Genomic DNA, 21,167 nt, shown 5'->3' with positions numbered 1-21,167 from the left:
ACAACTAGTGATGCACATTAATCGTTCAGAAGTAACAATTCTGTTAGTTGCTACCCTTTTGTCTAGTTACATTTTTTGATTGAAAGCATAATATTTCTTATGTATGGCTTGATAACATTATGTTATATTTCGAAATATGTTCAAGGACGTAACGTTTTACGAAATGGAATTTTTCCCCCCCTAACAATTAAATAACAATAAATAATGCAACGTTATTCTACACAGAACCTAAAGAAATATATTTACTGAATTAACTTTTACAACTTAACCTTTAACATTTATAGGTTCGTTAAGCTTTTACAAGCAGAATATTTTCTATTTATTTGTTTACACAACTTAAAATGCTAACGGAGCAAAGTATCACATTTTTATAATAAAAATAGTTTCGGTTTCTTCAGCTAATATGAAAATAATTATTTAAAAAAAATATTATACAATAATACTACTATTTTCACTTTTATAATAACACATTAATTTAGAGAAAATTATGAAATAGTCATGCGACTTGGTTGAACATTTGGTATAGTCATTATTTGGTATAAGTCTCAAATTTGAAAATAATTCTACTAAACTTGTTTAGGAAATACTGAATACACAATATTTTAGTTCATAGATATTAGTTTTTTTAGATGTAACGCATAAAAACGTGACCAAAACAAAAGTTAAATAACATACAAATATTTATATTATGTTATACTTTGTTAGTTTTTAGCGAAACGAACGATTTTATTTAAAAATTTCTTTTTATTTCGTTGCGTTTACGAAACCCTGCATTTAAGTTTAGTTAAAAGTGATAGGTACACACCTCGGGGGAAAAAATTCCACATCAAAAATGTACACCACCGGAATTGCTTTGTTAGCAACAACTCCACTTAACCCCAACGGACGGGAAACAAACTACATATTATATAAAACAATTAATTACATATCGTATAAAAAAAAAATCATACACAATCTACTTTATTCTCGTATTATTATAAAGGTTACACACAAGAATGGTGGCCAGTGCGGGTGTTAAGTACCTGGTAGCGTCATAAGGGACGGTAGGCGAGGTGCCGTACGTTGGTGGTCTTTTGGAAATTGATGGTTTCACCGGGTACATGTTAAACGGATCTTCCATTAGTTCGTTGTCGCTGCACGGCGATTAATAAAGGAACGGCAAGCAACAACAACAACAGATACGGTTAGTGATCATCCACGTATTATAGCAGTGTTATACAACAATAATATTGTGTACAAAAATAGGTATAACGGCATAACAGAACAATATAAATTTGATGTGGGTTTTAACCCAGGGCAGCTCGATCTAAGTGCACGCGGTGAGTATTAATAATTATGCAAAACCGCAGAGTACCTCCACTACTTTATAACATGTTTAAAGCTGGTCGACTAATTTTTGCCGGACGTAATTTTTCTGTACGTTTGAAAAATACTTTTTTTGTCCTTAAAAAATTATTTTTTTAAATTTTTATTCCATTTTACTAAATTTGATCCAACACTAATAATATGCACACTTTTTGTTATAAATGTTACTACCTACTATTTTTTGAACTGGTTCTGTGAAAATTAAGTATAGTAAAAATTAAAAAAATGTTCCTATTACATTAAGTTGGTCTCCATTCTGATTGTTTGAAAATAGGCTGTCACCGTCTAAGGCTTGAACAATGTAGCATGGTGTGAGATGTATACAACCGTCATTTAAATTTATTATTTATTATTTTTATTATTCATTATGTACAACACAATAAACACATAAATTATACATATTGAGTTATGACCAAAATAAAAATAAAATAGACAATCGTCTAAACAATATAATATGTTTCTTAATTTTATTACTACTTGTATTAAAACTAATATAATGATTTTTACCGGATACAATAAAGTTAGTTTTAACAAAATATGTATTCTATGCATTTCAGTCATGCATTTTGGAAAAAAATTAACAATCCATAACTTTGAAATTTTGATCTCATCATTATATTTAGCTTACAAAATACACAAATAAAAAAAAAGAGAAGAGGAATCTCGTAAAATGCATTTATTCCTATCACATATGAGTTTTCATAAAAAAAAGTTAAAATTCAAAGAAACATCATTAATAAATAATTTTTAAAAAATTAATTGTGCATTTTTTTTTTGTAATCTACTATTCAAACTTAAAAATCGTAATTTTAATTTGTAAATATTTTTTTTAATGTTTTATCAGTATATGTTTTACAATTGAAAGCAATGTTTATAAATTAAGTTGATCACTTAAAATTTGTTAACTTTAGGCGGTTTTTTTCGAGATCGTCATAGTATGATCATGATTACGGTTTATTACAATCCGTCTTGTTTCTTAAAAACAAGTTAGGTTAGGTTAGTATTAACTATTAAGCGTATGCATGTGTACTCGTTATTTTTTAGATAAATGTAATTGCAGCGCGTGCCGTTGTATACACGGTCATATATCTTGGCATTATGGTAAGTAGCGTTTTATTAAATCATACTGACTGGTTTTCGGATATATGTATATATATATATATATATTATTTTTTTTTTTTAAGAAAACGACGTCAAGGAGTGTCTTTTATTTCTAACAAAGAATAGAAATTACAGTCTGGTAGGTTAAGTAAACAATTTATCGGTCCCGTAGGAATGCAAAATTGGGAATACGAGTGGAGTCTATTGAAAAAAAATATACATATTTAAATGTATAAATTGATATATTTCGATGATTGCGACACCGGTCCCACCGGGCGTATGTGTTTTATTATTAAGCCGTTAAATATTCACAGGAAGATTTTTGTTGTTAAGGAAACAAAGATTGTGTGTCGAAACTTTCACCGAAACTCAACTACGAATGTATCATGGTCGGTTTAATAATGGTCACGTCTTTTAGGAAATATATTGCTATTATTCTTGTTATATTATAATATTATTAAAACCCGATCGCCCCCAAGTCAATGAATTCTGACAGGTTTAAAACAGTTGGCCGGCGCGAAATTATCTATAATTATAATTTATAATATTACAAGGAATATGATTATAACATTAAACGCGAATTCGGTGTGGGCTACAAATCATTTTTTCAATATTGACTAGATTTTAATTTAATTTGAAGTCGTGCTCCAGTTTAGATATAAAATAATATTTTGTTTAGTATTATAAAAAAAGTAAAATTTAAAAGAGTGATGTCCAGTCTATATAATTTATGTTAGACTGAAAAATTTTCAAAATTTAGGACTGATTACCACTTAAAATTAATGACTATATAAGGACGAGTATTTAAATAAAACATTTTTTTAACATTTACATACCATTTCAATGGTATGGCATAACATTTTTTCAAATTTTTGTACCGAATAAATTGAATAAATCAGTTAGATTCCAGCGCGTTTTCGGGTTCGTATATGTACGGAAATATATGTTCGTACGACGTTCAAAGTAGACCTCCATAATGGCTAAAAATCGTATACACATTTTCGTACTTAAAAAATTGACAGCCAGCAGGTAGGAATTGACCTAAAATTTCTAATTTGCTATCATACGTCTGCGTAGTTTACCGTCACTGTAGCCCTATGCTGCTTTGTTTCAGAAAAGAGTTTTACTTTTATTATCGATCATATTGTATAAAAAAAATCTCTGCGTCATTTCGTTACACGCGCATATCGGTCCGGGACGGCGATTCGGTTTTTGACCACCAACGGAGAATGGTCAATAGAGCCTAAATGCGAATGCGCCTCCGGTAACTAATTACTGTCTCATGGCAAGGAAGTGAAATTGATGCTCCTCGTCGCAAGTCAATGATTCGATTTATTTTATTACTATTATTATTGTATTACATACTAAGTGCTTTAATACACGACATGCGCTAAAAAAAAAAAAGCTTTATTATGATTGTAATTATGGTTTTAGGTTTGTATATTATATTATGCCGATACGTTCACTTGTGTAACACGGGTCACAAAAACTATACTTCGTAATAAACACATACCGTACTTATCTACGGCCAAACTCGTGCGCTATCTAAATAACATTATGTCGCAGTCAAATATAACGTCTGTATACAGGCGAATACAAGAACCTTATAAGAACATATTTGCCGGTTGTCATTTAATTAATTCAACTGTATAGTTTTAGAAATCGCTTTTTAGTGAGATCGTATGACACACGGCGCGGCGGGACGCACGTGATTCTGCAACAAACCAAGTTAATTATCGGATTTCTTAAATGTAATTATCGTCGAATAATTGTTTACCGGACTTCTACTGAAATCGAACCGATGCCGAATACATTATTGATATTAATATGTGCGCTTTCAAATTAGTTTACTTGTACAGCGTGTAAAGCGTACAATGCATAGATATCAATGTTACAATAAATAATAACAAACTTCAATTAAATTCAATTTGTTGTAGCTTTTGTATTGTAACGAAATAACGGATTTGTCTATTTTAATTTTTATGTAAATTTTAAAAGCTAACAATCCAAGTCGAACGGTATTATTACGAATTTATAATTATTGGTATTGATAAGTGTAAATTGTAATATTAACTGATTTCAGCGCTCAAAGTATTTTATGGATTTTCCTATTATATATTAGAGATTAATGCAGACGTACCTAGAATATCATATTTTTAAAAATAATAATCGAGCAATATAATCAATTTCCGACGAAATTCTACTGCACGTTATCTTTTTTAGTATAATAATAATTTGTAATAGAGTGCTAAGTGTTAATTTTTTTATAAGCAAGTCACTGATCTTTTCACGCTATGTTGTGCATCTAATTTTATTTTATTGTCATTATAAAATATATCTTAAATCAAAATTAAAAAAAAAAAAGTTTATATTTTTGAACCTAATATTTAACACTTAATGAGCTATTACATATTGGAATGTAAAAGTTGTTTTCATACAAGGACAGGGGTTTACACTAAGAATACAAACATAAGTGATGTATAACAAGCCTTTTAACTAAAATCAGAAAAACTTTAGTATATTGGATACACCAAGACACCGAGTAAATGTCGAAATATTTTCTTTCTTAAAGTTTTAAGTTTTCCGTGATAAGTTGAATACATTTTCATACCACGGAATTTATTACAATGTAGCAAATACAAATATTTTTAGCAGCTTTCTTTGTTAATAAGTAACCCAACAACGATTTGTATTAAATTAATTCCGCGATTTATTATAAATAATTTATGGAGAGCTAGGATTTATTTTAAGTCTACAACAGATATAGGTACTTTAACGATTATTGTGTCGAGCGTATGAACTATGAGAATATTCCAAAACTTGTGACCTGTTGAATAATACGGAACTACGAAAACTGTATTTTAGACATGTTAATTTTAACGCGGTCATTAACCTTGTAGGTAAACAGGTACTATGTAATCATCGCGTAGGCAGCATGTTTATGGGCGTGTAAATGTTTCTTTTTTGTTTTACACATGGTTCATCGCGCATCGCCATATTTTCATTTTGTACAAATCAAGATAGTAGAATATACGTATTAATCGGCGGTTAATGATAATGGTCCGATGTTCGAACATATATTAGTCTCCGACTGAAATAAGAATATAATGTTTAATTGCAACTATTAGTTACCTGGTCTCTTCGTCTATAACGGGGGTTATTGCTCCTGTCCTTGAGCCGTAACCGTAATAAGAATTTTCATCGAACGACGAACCCCCCGGAGACATGTATGGAGGCGCCGTATACCCCGTCCTGGATCCGGCTCTTTCTGGAGAAGACATGTACCCTATAAATAAAAATAATATAATTATAAGTATTATTGTTTTATTGAAAAAAAAATATATGTACATCAATATTATTCAGACAGGAATCATTTTTGAAATGATATCATTTATCATACATTAACTATTATTTTAAAATACATGAATGTTTGAAACGTTTAGCCTGTTACATTTCTATTGTAACGGTAACATTTAGCCAACCACGTTTTGTTAAGTCACATTTGATGAACACGCCAATCAAGCACAATCGTCATTTAGATAATTTTGCGGCTTACATTGAAAGTTGTTACAAGTGTTTTAAAATGTTGCGAAAAGTCGATCAATATTTATTGCACCGTCATACACTGGTTTTTAGAGAAAATGTATTTCTCTCATTAATGTAAACATTTCTAATTTGACCTACACTGTTTAACGTCGTTCCGACCATAGTCATACCATACCATAGTCATTCCATAGTCAATTACAAGTTACAACTTGAACACTTTAATCGCAAAAACATTACCGTCACGTGTAATTTAAGGTGTAATTACCGAAATGCACTGTTGTTTGGTATCCTTGTCATATTGTTTCCGAATTCTATTAGTGACATCTGCCCATTAATGTTAATTCATTTAGTTTTTGATTTGAACATATAAATAATGAAAAACGTAAAACACATCAATGTAAAACCAATACCTGCTCAGTTTCGCATTGGAGTTGAGGAATAAAATATTATAATCATTTTTATTATAAGTTATTCTTCCAAAAGATTGCCGAGTAGAAAAGTAATTTATAGTTAATATAATATACATTTGTTCAATTTTGAGACAAAATATTTTGTCTTATAGTATTAATCGGTTAATCTGGGAATTATACTTAAAAATTAATTTGTTATAATAACATTTGAAAAGAAATCTTAATCGAATTAGTGGGCGAAGCCCACTTATAATAAATATTATTATAGGCCTATTTGATTTAACAGAGAGTTTAATATGATTGATTAATAGTAATTACTAAATCAATGTCAATATATATTCCATTAATTTTAAAAAAATTAGGTATTAATAAGAACGCACAAGAAAGTGTATCGATTCGTAGTAGATATACATATAAATTATTAATGTCCTTAAATTCTAAATTCAACAAAAAAATAGTTTAAATATTTAATTTAAAATTTATAAAATGATTCAGTTTAATTTTAATTTTCACATTTATTTGTGTAAACCACTGGCTTCTCAAAATGTAAGTGTTTTGATCATGTACGATGGATTTAGACCGAGAGGAGCTTCTGAGATGTTGAATGTTGTGTGTTTTTCTTCATATTTTCTACATTCAGTTAGTAAATATTATCCGATAAAGGGATACAACAGCCTACAGGTAAGGAAGGTTCTTCACGTGTCATTCGACATTTATATGATATTAAATTATGCAGTATGCTCTATCCGTATTCCATTTACAGCACTTGATCATGTATTATTAATAAAAAATATTATTTTTAGGTAGGTATTATATATATTATATATTTTTCTTTTTAAGGCCATGTACAGTTGACCCATTTGCTTGCATCTATTGCTTCGGCTGATTTAAAATTTACCTGGTGGCTGGTCGTATCAATTGTAATTGTGTAGTTAATAGTTCAGTGAGTTCGCATTCTGTATTGAATTAATCATTTTATTTTCATATAATGTCTTTACGATAAAAACAAAAACTCGCTCAACTTTGCGTAGAAAAACAGGGTCGTTTATGCCAAGAGACGGTCGAAAATACCCGTGGACGCTTGGAGGAAGATATAAGCTAATAACTAATGCATTTACAGTCGGACCCAGTGTAATCGAGCGGACCTTCGGTTGACTTTGCAAAGAAATTAAATAATTATTGGCCGTATCGACCGTAAAGTTTGAAGTACTGTTCTTTCAGCTTTAAATTCGTTATACCATCGCATACTTATCTAAATGGACTGACAATAAATCTCTGGGAGACTTTTGGCAAAGCGCAATCATAAATCACGGTTCAAACGGCCAAGGTGGATATGGTCGGTGATGAACTCTGGTTTTCAGTATCTCTTGACCTCATCGGTCAATTGCGTATCTTCGCGCCGCTTTTATTATTATTATTACTATAATCGTTGAGGCGAACAACACAAGCGAAGTACTACATTTTTAACGCAACCGCGATAAAGCCAATTGTAAATTTTCAGTATTAATGATAATTGCATTTCACATAAATCGCCGCAAAGTCCATTGTCCGTGTTACGTGGTACAAAATCTGTTTTCCGAGGCAGATAGACACGGACCCACAAGTACAATATAATAATTATTATATTCTATGTAATGAAAAACCAAAATACAATTACTGTTGTATATTATCAACTAGCGGATTGGTATAACATACGATATAATATATATATACGTATATATATGTATTTCATTACATAACTATAAATAGTCTTAAAATGATATTACTCGATCGCTTTCATGTGCAATAGTGGTCATTCTTCAATGATAAAAAAGAACATTCCACATTACAATATTATAATATTAATGACGTGTTGAATTAAATATAATACTTCCCGTTTATGTTGACAATCAATCAATAATCTAAAACGATTAATATTTATTAATTATATGTATAATATTATGATACTAATTTGCTAGACACCAGTATTAAGCAACCTAGTGGTAAACCTTTTTGATATAAAAATATAATAAACAACAAGGTGTGGAAGAATTTCACTAATTCGGAGAAATTGCTTGCAGTGTTAAATAGAGATTCAATATATTAGTCATAAACGTTATGTGCATCGTTTCATAATCCAACAATAATATGGTCATATGGCGTATCTTATCATTTTAGTAAAAGGAGAAATCTAGTTACTAATACAAATACTATTTGTGATCGAATAATAAAATGGGAATTTATTTGGGATAATATATTGTTTTTTCTATGGTGAATTTATGTATCATTTAATTATTTTGTATTTTATCTTTTCGCTAAGGGAAGATATTATCTTCAAATTGTATTGAACATTTACGCATTTTATTTCAACGCAAACAATAAATGATAAATTATAAAAAAAATGACGTCATTTTAACATTTGTTGACTAAAACTTTATTTTAGTGGAATTCGTTTAAGTCGTTTTAAATGAAAAACGTTTCAAACCATTCAAAATCGTTTTCTAACCAGTGACCTTCTCCGAACAAGCAAACACTGTTGCTATCTTTCTTGTTGATATACGATGATTTTTAATTTTATTCTTGTCGATTTTCAGCTTAAACATAATAATAAATTATCAGATACCATTCACATGTTGGCAGGGTCTGGGTCAAGTGTCACCTGAGGCACTGCGCTACACTATGTCCCCTTTATAGAAATGTATACATTATGTGAGTTAAATTTCCCTAGTGTATGTTTATAATACCAATTGCATTATTTGATTTATTGTGAAATTGACACGTTTAGTGTATATAAATCGGTCATTTCAAAAACGACATAAGTCACCGATTTTTCAAAAATTATGTTTTGCCATATTTGATAATTATATACGTAGTTACGTATTCTGTGTAAAAACTACATTTATTTTATTTTAAAAAACCAGTTTGTGCAATAATAAACATTTCAGTGTTAATTTTTTAAATTTTATTTCTTGACCTAATTTTTTTATGACAAATTTATATTCCCTGTAAAAACAGCGCAAATCAAATATGCTTTATCTCAATTTAATGAATTATGGTCAAAGTTAGACTATTTAAAACTATGGATTATGAATATCAGAAATAGATGCGAGTGCCAAATAAGTTCTGGAAATCCTGGAATTTCTGGAGTATTTTTTGAGGTTAGTGTTAATGACTTGTGTCGTTTTTGAAATGACCGATTCAATTATATTATAAATGTAAAAAGTAATTTTTGTTATGCGAATAAAAGGTAACTGTACATTTTTTTATAAGAATATATTTAGTTTTACTAAATTTTTGTTTTGTTAAAGATTTTCTATTTTAAAAGTCATTCACTGGAACATAAGCCTAATTGGAATTGGATAATCGTTCTTATTTAAGTGACTTGATGTTCTTTTTAAATCCTTTTAGCGTCTAACGCCATAATTAAAGTTGTTAAAATTACTTACCTGACTGTTTGTTGGCGGCCACTGATGGAACGGCCGGCGAATACGTTCTGGCCGACATAGATCCGCTAGGTGGTCGGCCCCTATTAGGAAGAGTAGCCGACGTTCCCGGTGGAAACTGGTGAGCCATATAATAAGGTTGTCCGGGTACGCCACCGCTGGTACATTTGCTTCCCTGTAACAATACCGTAAACAATCATTTCAGCACATAGAACATTCTTTAACCCTTTCAACCAATAGTAAAAATAGGAAATCCCTAAAATTCTATAGCCTTGGCTCAACTTTAAGAACTTCCTCGTGATTTTTTTAAAATTTGATTAAATTTGATAGGCATTTTAATTGTTTATTTAAGAATTCCAACTTGTGAACTATTCGACATTTTTCTAATTTTTAAAGCTGAAATGGGACCCTTCAAAATTCTCAGCTTGAAAATTTATAATAATATGTTTTTATAAAATTACAGCTTATTAAAATCGGTTATAAAAAAATAATAATAAAAACCCTTAACCATAAAAATTATACACTCTCTGCGAATACGTCGTATTTCGGCAACAATGGTGTCATCTTCAGCGCTCACGACAGACTTTTATTATTATTTTATTACATATAACCAAATTTTTTCTATATTAAAATCTGTTATTTAATTTATTTTGTTTTATTCTTTTCAATCTTAATTTCAACGGGCTGTAACTTGAAAAAAAATTGTTTACAGTAAATTATCAAAAGTGGAATTTTTAGTCATATTTGATATTTATCTTTAAAATAGTTTTTTTTAATTGTAAAAATTTCGATGTTTTCAAGACGAGTTTTTTAAATAAAAAATATAAATTTACTATGTTAATCAAATTTAAAAAAAAATCATGAGGAAGTAATTAAGTGTTGAGCTAGAATTCTAAAATTCCAAGTATTTCTTATTTGAATAGGCTACTATTCAGTAAGGGTAAAGGGACGTAGAAATAAAAAAGGAATCTTAATAAATATTTAAAAATACATAATATGAATGTATTAGCAATTTCATATGCATTGTGATCGCTTTGGTAATCTTTTCATGCCCGACTACCCTTGTCGTTGAACCGTTTTTACCTTCAAAATATGTAAATTAACATATTAATTGGTATGCAAAGGATTCGCTATTTCGAAGCGGAGTTATATAAAAATATGCAAGAATTGTTCGACATGCTTACTTAGAGTTTGCATACGTGACAATTTTTTTGTACGAAAAATTAAAAACCAATACCTATGCAGTGAGGTATTGTGTACATTATGTAATGTATTATTATGTATACATTTTTTGGATAAAGGATTACAAAAATTATTATACATTTTAGTTTCGGCTCGAAGCTGAAACGTCGAAAGGTTAAACTAAAAATAAAATGACAAAATTGTCAGTGAGTTTTATTTTAATATAGTCTTTTTAGAACAACTATCTAAAATCAGAGGTTTTTATAAGACTTAATTACTTGAGGACTTCCTCATAAAAAACGCATACAATTAACTTTATGTTTACCAAACAAATGTTAAAAATATAAATTTTGTAAAGTAAAAACCAAATGTTTGATCACTATTAAACTGGAATCTCTCAAAAATATACACTTCAATTTTAAAGGACAAAAGCGAGATATACTCATTTTAGTAATATTTTATCATTACGAATATAATATTCTGAGGTACGATATTGTAAGATACATACATAAAGTATTATCTATCTATTAGCTACTAATTGGCTAGCTTAGCTAATTAATAAAAAGGTCAAGCTCTAAGTAGAATTTTTGGGGAGTAGGACTCTTAAAGGCTAGTAGTCTGTATTTAAAATCATATATAATTATGTATATAGCCTATAGGGTTACACTATGATCATCTTAATATGTTCTCCGACACGTTGTCCGTTCTCACGGAGTTGCGTGCCTTTATGAGGACAAAAACGAAAACTACATAGGTAATGTTTAATATTATAGTATGCGATTGCACATGTGTGTATGTGTGTTTGTGCTATTAAATTATAATTGAAGCGATAAAAACCAGTTAAAAAACAATCTTATGGGCACGACAGAATACACTTAACCCGAGCGACGTCAAAAATAAGAAATTATTTAAATTTGATTTAGGCGCCTGCGCGTCGAGCTCTCACGGATTAAATCTGGTGTGATGCGGTTAAAATCTCGAGGGATTAGAATCGCTAAGGAAACATTAATAACAAACCACGCGGTACACTGCCGGAAGGAAAAACGTCAAAAACTATCCTTGTTATTATTATTTGTGCTGTGTTGTAATCCGGCGGCAATAATATCAACGGTGTAAAAATGTGTATCTGAAAATAAACAAACGCGATGGGGACATTTTGAGGCTGATGCTTTCGCGGATCGAACATTAACGACACTAGTCTCCCGTATTATAGAGAAGGAAAAGGATAACAACTGCAAAGCAACAGTGTGCATCATAAAAATCAGGCCAGTGATTTTTGCAGTCTTAAATTAACCGGATAAGTCGAGCACAGCAAATGAACACATTTTTAATCAATTATTCTCTAATGAATCTTACAGCCCCCTTGGGCCCACTACTATATTATTTGCTTGCTAAATTAGAAGTCTACAATTTTTGGTTTCGACAATAAATATTGCTTATAAAATATTATTATAGGCGTTCTTGTAAAAATGTTGTGCTGCAAAGAACTGAGAAAAACAGAGAAAGAAAAAGTGAGAGACAGAGCTCGAGAGTACCTATAATACGGACGCACTATTATTGTGGTTTGTGATTTGGTGGGCTTGAATATTACTTTTATTATTATTATTGTAGTATTCTCAATTGACTTACATAATATTATTATTTCATGTACAAAAATATACAGGCGGTATACCTCGTGATTTTCACAACAAAATTACTACCGTTTATTGATTACAGACCGTCGTTTTCTCTGGGGAACTGAAAAGGCAAATGCAATTACCACGCAGAACGATACATCCTATTAGAGAGCCAATAGCATGTTCTATGTTAAGTCCGCTAAAAGTTTGTACGATAGTTAACAATGCGACAAAATTTAAGAAATTAAAGGTTTGTCTTGTTATAATGTGAAATTAATTTACAGATTTTTGTTTCGAAATTAGATGAAACTATTTGATTAGGACCGGGGCACAACTGAAAATAAGAGAAGACTTAGAGGGGTTTAATAGCTATCTAAAAAAATTGTACACTCGCATTGCAACTCATTGACGATCTGATTTAATCTAATTCTACATCTCATAACGTGCATCATGCGATTTTGTATAATCAATGTATACAATCACTTTAGACATTTTTATATAGCTGAATAGAAAGGATAGGTAAGTTAAAAAGTAATTGTATTTTTACGTCAACGGTTTTGGATTAACGTAACAGATGAATTTGGGTAAAGGGTAACATGGTATAAATTACACATTTAAGTGAGATTCATTTAACCGTTACTTTTTTATTGGATATTATCCAATAAATAATTTGTCCAATTCTTGGCTGGGGACGCATCCGACCACGGTGGTTACCTAAAAATACAATAAAATTACAACACCGAGATTCGGTTAACTAATATCCGGTTTTAACCATGTGATTTTTGTTTTGTGTGTATTATTCATCATTATAATAGCTAAACTGTTATATAACAAAATTTAGTAGGCTTACGACCTAAAGCTTTAGTGGAGTAAATTACTTTTAATTAACCAATTTAGTACTACCGAGTAAGAACGGTAAACTTTCAAAGAAGATTAAAAAACTTAACCTTTTAGTAACATAGATGGACAAATTCACGTTAAAATAACAACTTAAGAATTCAGTCATGAATAATACATATTATTTTTTTATTATAGAAAAGTATGGGACTCAGTGGCGTAGCTATCGTGGGAATAGCACAGGCAGTTGAATCGGGCTCATACATTTTGGTTCATGTTCACGTATGCCTTAAAAAAATGTTCTCAATATTATAAATAAATGTAAGTAGTACAAGAAAATGTTTGCACCTTAATACTTTTGACAGTTATAGTTACGCCACTGGCGGAGTTTGCACTCTATTAAGGCTGTTAATAAACATACAATTAATTAATGTTTTTTATTTATTTTTTGAGACATTTTACTACAAAAACATTATGTAATAATATTATGCATGTTTCAACTACAACATAATTTAATGTTAATGATTATTATTATGATAATTTAACGTTCATTCAAAGAAATGATATATTATGGGCGATTCACACTGAATGAAATATTTGATCAATATCGTGATAATATGCGTTTACTGGACACCATTTAACATTGTGTCAGGTGCATCTGGACCATTATTTTGGAGAAATCGCCTGCCTTTGAATTTCACCATAAATCAATTAACAATAATAATAATGTATTAGCTTGGTAAACATAAACCTACGGGCTACGGATTAACAAGCGTGTCGCTGTTTTTTGTCTTTTGTTCAACTAAATAATATTTGTTTTCACTTGTCTGATTGGCTTGCAATTTCAATTTCAATTAATTATTAGATTTATTAATATACATTTGGTATGATTTATTTGATTTTGTATAAAAGATTTAACTAGTGTCATTTAAATGCGTTTATCTACCGTTTTTACAGTAATACAGTTTTATATAAAATATGTACTAAAAATTACTATAGTATAGGTAGGGGGATAGGTTGCAAGACACACAGAGTAGTTACACAAGCTTATGTCTTTCATGTAGTCTGATTGCAAATTGATTTCAGGCGACCTTGTGGATTAAAAATGTGAAAGATCAGCAATACTAAAATTAGTCGTTTAATTGTGGAACTGATGTCTTGTAGAGCATTTAAATTCCAGAAATCACAACATTGACCCCCGAGCTTTTTACATTCAAAGACCGTTATCACTTGTCAGGTTTTACCTTCATTTGAATTATACATTATTGGTAATAAATTATATCGTTACCTATACCAAGTAACAACAACATATTACTACATATATGTTCTAAGTTAATTTTCGATCAGTCATTATTTTCAAGATTTTTTTTTAGACTTGTGTATTTAAAAAGAAGAAAAAAAGAAGCCAAAAATTGAGAACGTTTATTTCCTAAATAGTGTATAAATTAAGGAGAATATGTAGAAATTACTTTATTTGAAATAAAACAATTTCGAAAATCTTTACTTGCCAAGATATATTACAATGCGTATTAAAACCCTCAAGGGACATCATTTTTAATTTGGTTTATCAAACTCTACCTTCGCCTTAGGCCTTCTTAGAAGAATAATAAAGGTTTAAGCTACCGAGTCAATATCCGATCTCATCATTCTTCAAATAATAACAAACATTACTATAATGTCATTATTATATTTATTTACCCATAATTAAATACAAAGCGATATCTTCGTGAACATGATAATTACACTTTAACTTTAGTGTCAACGTTAATGGTTTTGTTAAACTGGAAAAAACAGAGCCGATACTTTTGTACAGAACAAAGTTGGCGTGCAGCATACCATAGTATGGGTGTGGGAAACAGAAGACTCGCGTTCCACTTAAATAGTACCTAATTATTATACCTACACATTATGATATGTCAAAACTTAAAATATTGAAAAAACTGGACGCACTAAAAAAATCAAGTTCGACTGCTATCGGGTAACGCAATTGCTCTTGTAAAGGCATTCCAAAACAGAACCTGATGGCAAAATAAATAATAAAACAAACGGGTATTTCGATATCATTACGTCTTTTTATTTAATCCTTGATGAGCTAAAAAGTGTTTTACACGTACCACGACGGTAGATTTTAAACTGATTGACCGTGTGTACATCGTCTGACTAATAGTATTCACTATAAAAGTAAACAACAGTAACGGTGTTTAAACATAAACACTAAAAATTAGTGTAATAATTATTGTCATCTCGAAATGAACGATAATTTTTTCTTTTATCTAGTTGAGAACATTTTAGTTTTCATTTAATTATTATTTTTTTAATGATCTACAATTGTTTTTAATTTATTAGAAAATCTAGAAGAAGGTAAACGCTTTTTATAAGTACATAATTATAAGCATAATTATTTTATACCATAAAGTACTTAAAAATAAAAGAATCAACTATTTAAACATAAATCTGTGGTGCTCGGGTAAAAGGTCTTAAGTCCAACAATTGCGAAAATGGGGTTAAATATATAAGGGATGAATTGTTTTTTTAAAAATATTTTTCTCATGTAAAAGTATTTTATACAACTAGTTACACATTTTATGTTTATTGTAAAGTTATTTAAATACAAATAATTTTCTCAAGTTTTATTCATAGTTTAAATTTCTATTTATCAAAATTTGTTATGTTGAACATTACTAGACCTTTTCTCGAGCACCACAGAAATACTTAGCATAGTATGTGAAAATAATTTTTTTTTTGGAGTTGTTTTTGATTATGTTACTTGTTTCATTGCGCTCAATTTAATCCTAAAACGGGTTGGGTCAATATATTCAAGTTTTTTTTATAGATTTTGATGTATACAAACGTCATTGAAAAATGAAATATTAGAGATTTTATTTTTTATTATTATTTAAGTTTATGCAATTAGTTGATGATGCCTTGCTTAACCTATTCTTCAAATATCAAACAAGTATATCTGTGACCCAAAAAAAAATAGTTTTAACTTGTAATGAAAATGTTAAATGACTATAAACAACATACACAAACAATTAATGTAATAAATATTTGTTTTAATAAGATCGTAAAATAATGTATGTTGCTGTATTATTAAAGATAACTATTGATACTAGGCGCGATAATAGTTAATTATAATGAATTACATTCTCATAACTGAATTAATTAATTAGCTTTACAAAACGTAGCTGGTGTAATCAGCTTAACGAATTGGGTCAGCAAAGCGGCCCAGAACAAAATTGGGTTTTATAAAGGACATTTGATTCGACGTTTTTGATGTTATTTTCGCTTAATTACACTTTTTGACTTTTACCTCCTACGTTTTTGGCTCGCGTTTTTCGATAAGTCTTCGTTAAACCTATGTAAGTCTATATTACATTTTGTAATTGTAATTTGTTAAAAAGCGATACACAATATTATAGCTCATAGGCCAAAGATCCATTTAGTCTTGCCAACGTTATCATGTCAAATTCGTTAAATACCTTCATAAAAATTAAGTACCTAAGTTAAGTAATTTCATGAAATTATAACATACATTATAATATACATTTTCATATCATCGTTCTTCTATGATTATTTTAAAAAATGCACTCAAGACACTTGAGTGCTATGCCGTCGGTATAGACTATTGTAAAACGACGCGTCGTTGTAAAACTTAAAATTTGTCAAATTAAAGGACAAAAAATGATTGATTTTCTTCTCCTCGTTTCTTCTTGTTTATTTTTCTAATTTACGTAGATGTTCTCGGTTGTGTCACGGCCGTAAATAAAATGCTTTAAGGTCTCCCGTGTTACATATTATTTCCGTCTTTACGTGTCGCAGTAGACTCAGCTGAAGAGTGTAAAAAATCACAATAATCGCTCCCCGATTTGTGGCGTTAACGGTAAGACTTGGCCGGTCAATAAACAACGTCCAAGAACAAGGCGACGAGAATTAGGTATATTATACATTTTTTATCGAAGAAAGGATGAGAAAAAGGCACTCGTAACCGGTATGGCCGTCGTCTGCTTTCCAAAACTGGTTGCAGAGTAACAAACGGCCGAAAGTAGATGGTTATTATTATCGTATATTTAGTATTACACGATACCGGTTTTTCGCTAAAGATGTATAATAATAATAAAAAAAACAAAACAAAAATTCCAGATCTACCTACGATTCCCATAAGTAGTTCCGATAGTCATATAATATTATGATATAACGGATGCTATTCCGCGCGCTAGGCAAGGTTATTAGTGTAGGATCTAAATAAAATGAATACATCCTCAGTTTCGGATTGAAGCTAAAAATAAAATACAGTTAATAGTATTAAAATATAATCATAATCCATTCAAAGAAGGTCAGTTAAAATAATATTGAAATAAATACTGTAAAAACAAGTAACTTTAAAGCAATAATAAAGTCTATTTGTACTTATGACCAATAACCCAGCCGTTGAAACTTTGATTTAATACAAAAAAGAAAAAATAATATAGCAAGCTGGATCTTAAAAAATAAATAATAGTCTTGTTTTAACCGTTATGTGAGTTTGTTTGTCACTTATCTAAACTGAACATATAATTTAGCAAGCCTTAATTCAAATTATTACCATACATGATGTATTACAAGTAATAATATTAAGATCCAAAACGAGGACAAACAAGGCGTTCTACCGCCTACCCCGAAAAGTTTATTTAGTTTTAAATCTGCGTTCGTGGCGACTAGTCTTAAATAATAAAGAAATAATATATATCATGATATCATGATAAATAGTTATCAGTAAAGACTTCTATACAGAATGACTATGTTAATAAATGCACACACTTCCTCCTATATATAATAGGGCAATAAAATCTTAAACATGTTAATCACTTGTATATATTTAAACGAATTCGATTCATAGGTACATCACTGCTCGTACGAGTGTATTCGCAGCTACCTCTAGCACAACAGAATTTGTTTTTATTTTATTTTTCGTAATAATGTATAATTATAATTTCTAAATGTATTATACACAAATTGAAGGAAAAAATATTATTATAGTATAATATATTTTGCCGTTATACGTACATATAATGAATACAATAGATTTATTTATTTCAAAACGATTAACAAACAATTATAGTTTGTTAAATAAAAAATATTTACACAGCTCATACGGTAGGGACTACCAGTAAACATCTTAAAACAAATAATAAGCGGTTTTTTTTTTTTAAATAAATAGTTATCCTACTCCGTTGGGGGTTCGCTTAATGGTAAGTACGTAAGAAACATCAGGCTTTGAGCGCTCCATAGGAACTTCTGAATAAAAAATTGACAGTCTATGTTGTACTATTGGTTTTTTAAAACCAAACCCAGTCCACAGTAGGCTATTTTTTTACAATTCACTATGACATAGTGAACATCATGTATTTGGCATATGCCGAGTACCAGAGTTATTGAGTGTTGGTGTGAAGCGAGCGTGACCAGCGCGGATAATAGATATCCGTCGAATGGGTTGTTGGTCCATTAATAAGCTTATAACTATTCATCATAGACGCGATGAAATTCTAAATTTAATCTCCTTGTCCCACGATAATGGACTACCCTCGGTGAACGCTATGACGGCACTCGCCGGTGACCGGTCGATCGCGCAGGTGCCCAATAACCTTTCACCGGACTGACATCGTCAACAAATACCTAAGCGTGCTATATTCGTTTTTGATCGTCTGTTGACCGGCGGTAATTATCAATTTCGTTTAAAGCTACAGTGAAAGTGCGTTTACTAGACCTTTGAACGACCACGTGACGTGCGATGAACCGACCGTGGCAAAAAACTAGAGCTGGTGTTACGGACCACTTTGATGTGTCCACCTATAAAGTACACGACACATATGCTACCTAATGATGTTATGTTCGCCTAATGTAATCAATATTGTTAGGAATCGTTTGAGAGCGCGTTACGGAGATCCAGATGAGTCCGCAGCTAAACGACGCGCTTGGGTCAAAAAAGAAAAATCGTCGGCTTGTCTCCGGGCACGAGGAAGAGACAAAAATCTACTGAAAAAAACCTAAAGCGATTAACTCAAGCAAGTCTCGACCATGCTGTTACATAGTTTGTCTCGCCCCCTTCCCGGTACATAGCTAATTGCTTTTTAATACTTTAACACTATGACGTAACAAGTGTAATAGCTATCGAACTAGAATTTGGGTCGTTCCAGCCCCTTAGGCCAAGTAAAAAATTAGCGCTCTTTAATTATTCTTGACAGATGTTTAATTTAAATAGCACAACAAAATTATCGCTGTGTTCTACAAAAGTAATGCATTTTTTTTCAATCCCTTTGTAATATTAAGAATCGTAATTATATAAATAAATTAAAGTATCCTTCAGCATAATGTATTATAATATATTATAATCATTAAAATTTGAATATGTTGTTAAATTACTTTTTTTCATAAAAATGCGGATAGTATAAGCTTTTAACCAGCCTAAATAGAATTCTTAGCTAATGTCCTATTTTTATTTTAACTAAAACAGTAAAATATTTTTGAAATTCCAAAGATCTTTGGATATTTTAGGTCATTCTGAAGGTACCGTCTTATAGTGTGGCAACGACCACTATACTTTTCGCCCCCTTTTTTTGAAGATACTCTTTACCATCGTTCAAGCTTCAGTAGTCGGCCATGAACCGACTTGAACACGGTTTGTTAATGACACTTATAGAAGGATATAATATAATACAGGATGATGACGATAGTCGTTTTTGCTGTTGTAAAAAGAAGTCACTTCAAAAAACGAATTAATCTTTTAGTAAATCGCCCAGTGTAACTTAACAGATCATGCATATTATTATATTTATTATAAAGGCAGTTCGTAATTGACAGATGACAAAATCAATAATTTCTCAAAAGTCGACGAAAAAGCCTAAAAGAATGTTTGTTTTATTATAATTATTACTTTATTATTTGGTTCGGAAAACGTAATCACATGAGCAAAACAGGCCAAGAGTATAGAAATGTTGTAAGGCATAAGTAGTTTGGTGGGTTTCCAAAAACGTGAAATATAAATTACATACAATTTTACTCTTCTTTAAATAATATTTTCTGTGTAAATAATATCGGGAGGTGTGGCGCAGTGGAGACCTCAGATGCCGCGTGGCACTTGAGGTTAAGCTGTGTCCGTTGCTGCTTGATCCCGGCAACCGAATTGGCATAAAGTTAGCCATAGCCGCTCCCGGTCAATACGCCATACGCATTTATTTATTATTGTGTAAATTATAATTTTTAACTGAAAAAAAAAACCCAGTACAGTGGGGTCTGGGCATAGTGTAATAGGCCATAATGGCGGGGGAGGAGAAGTAGGAGAGGGATGTCACATAGGGAAATATATATTAAAAAGAATAGAAAAGAAGTAATCTATTGTTGGTAAGAGAAGGACTGGAGAAAATTAGATGATAAAAGTCAAGCATTTAAATAGTTTAATGTAATCATAGTAAGCTTATACCAAAATCGTAAATCTTTTAAAAACAGTTAACTTTCAAGTTTTTAATTTAAAATTATGCAAAAATGTTCTTAAAAATAAACTTTCTTATTAAGCTTCTTAAGAAAGATTCAATTTATATTTATGACATAAAATATAAAAACCAAACAATAAACCTAATTTAAAAAGCGTCGGCTATTCTTCACAGAGTCCGGTTTCATAATATTATGATTTTCAACAGTTATTTATTAAT

General features: G+C 30.3%; 1 protein-coding gene across 1 annotated transcript in view; it reads right to left on the bottom strand.

The window, feature by feature from the left end:
* Positions 1-21,167, bottom strand: part of LOC126839065 (coiled-coil domain-containing protein AGAP005037) — a 154,832-nt gene that overhangs the window by 17,337 nt on the left and 116,328 nt on the right. Inside the window, 3 exon segments of the mRNA XM_050574010.1 lie at positions 1,023-1,133; positions 5,599-5,752; positions 9,848-10,019. Coding sequence (XP_050429967.1) covers positions 1,023-1,133; positions 5,599-5,752; positions 9,848-10,019 — 437 coding nt within the window.

The sequence above is a fragment of the Adelges cooleyi genome, unplaced genomic scaffold (assembly GCF_023614345.1).
Source record: "Adelges cooleyi isolate 19-005CV unplaced genomic scaffold, UGA_ACOO_1.1 ACOO_flye_CR_arks_rails_tigmint_CR_PRNA_30, whole genome shotgun sequence".
Lineage (NCBI taxonomy): Eukaryota > Metazoa > Arthropoda > Insecta > Hemiptera > Adelgidae > Adelges > Adelges cooleyi.
Note: the sequence above shows the minus strand (reverse complement) of the source record. Positions and strands in the feature narration are given on the sequence as shown.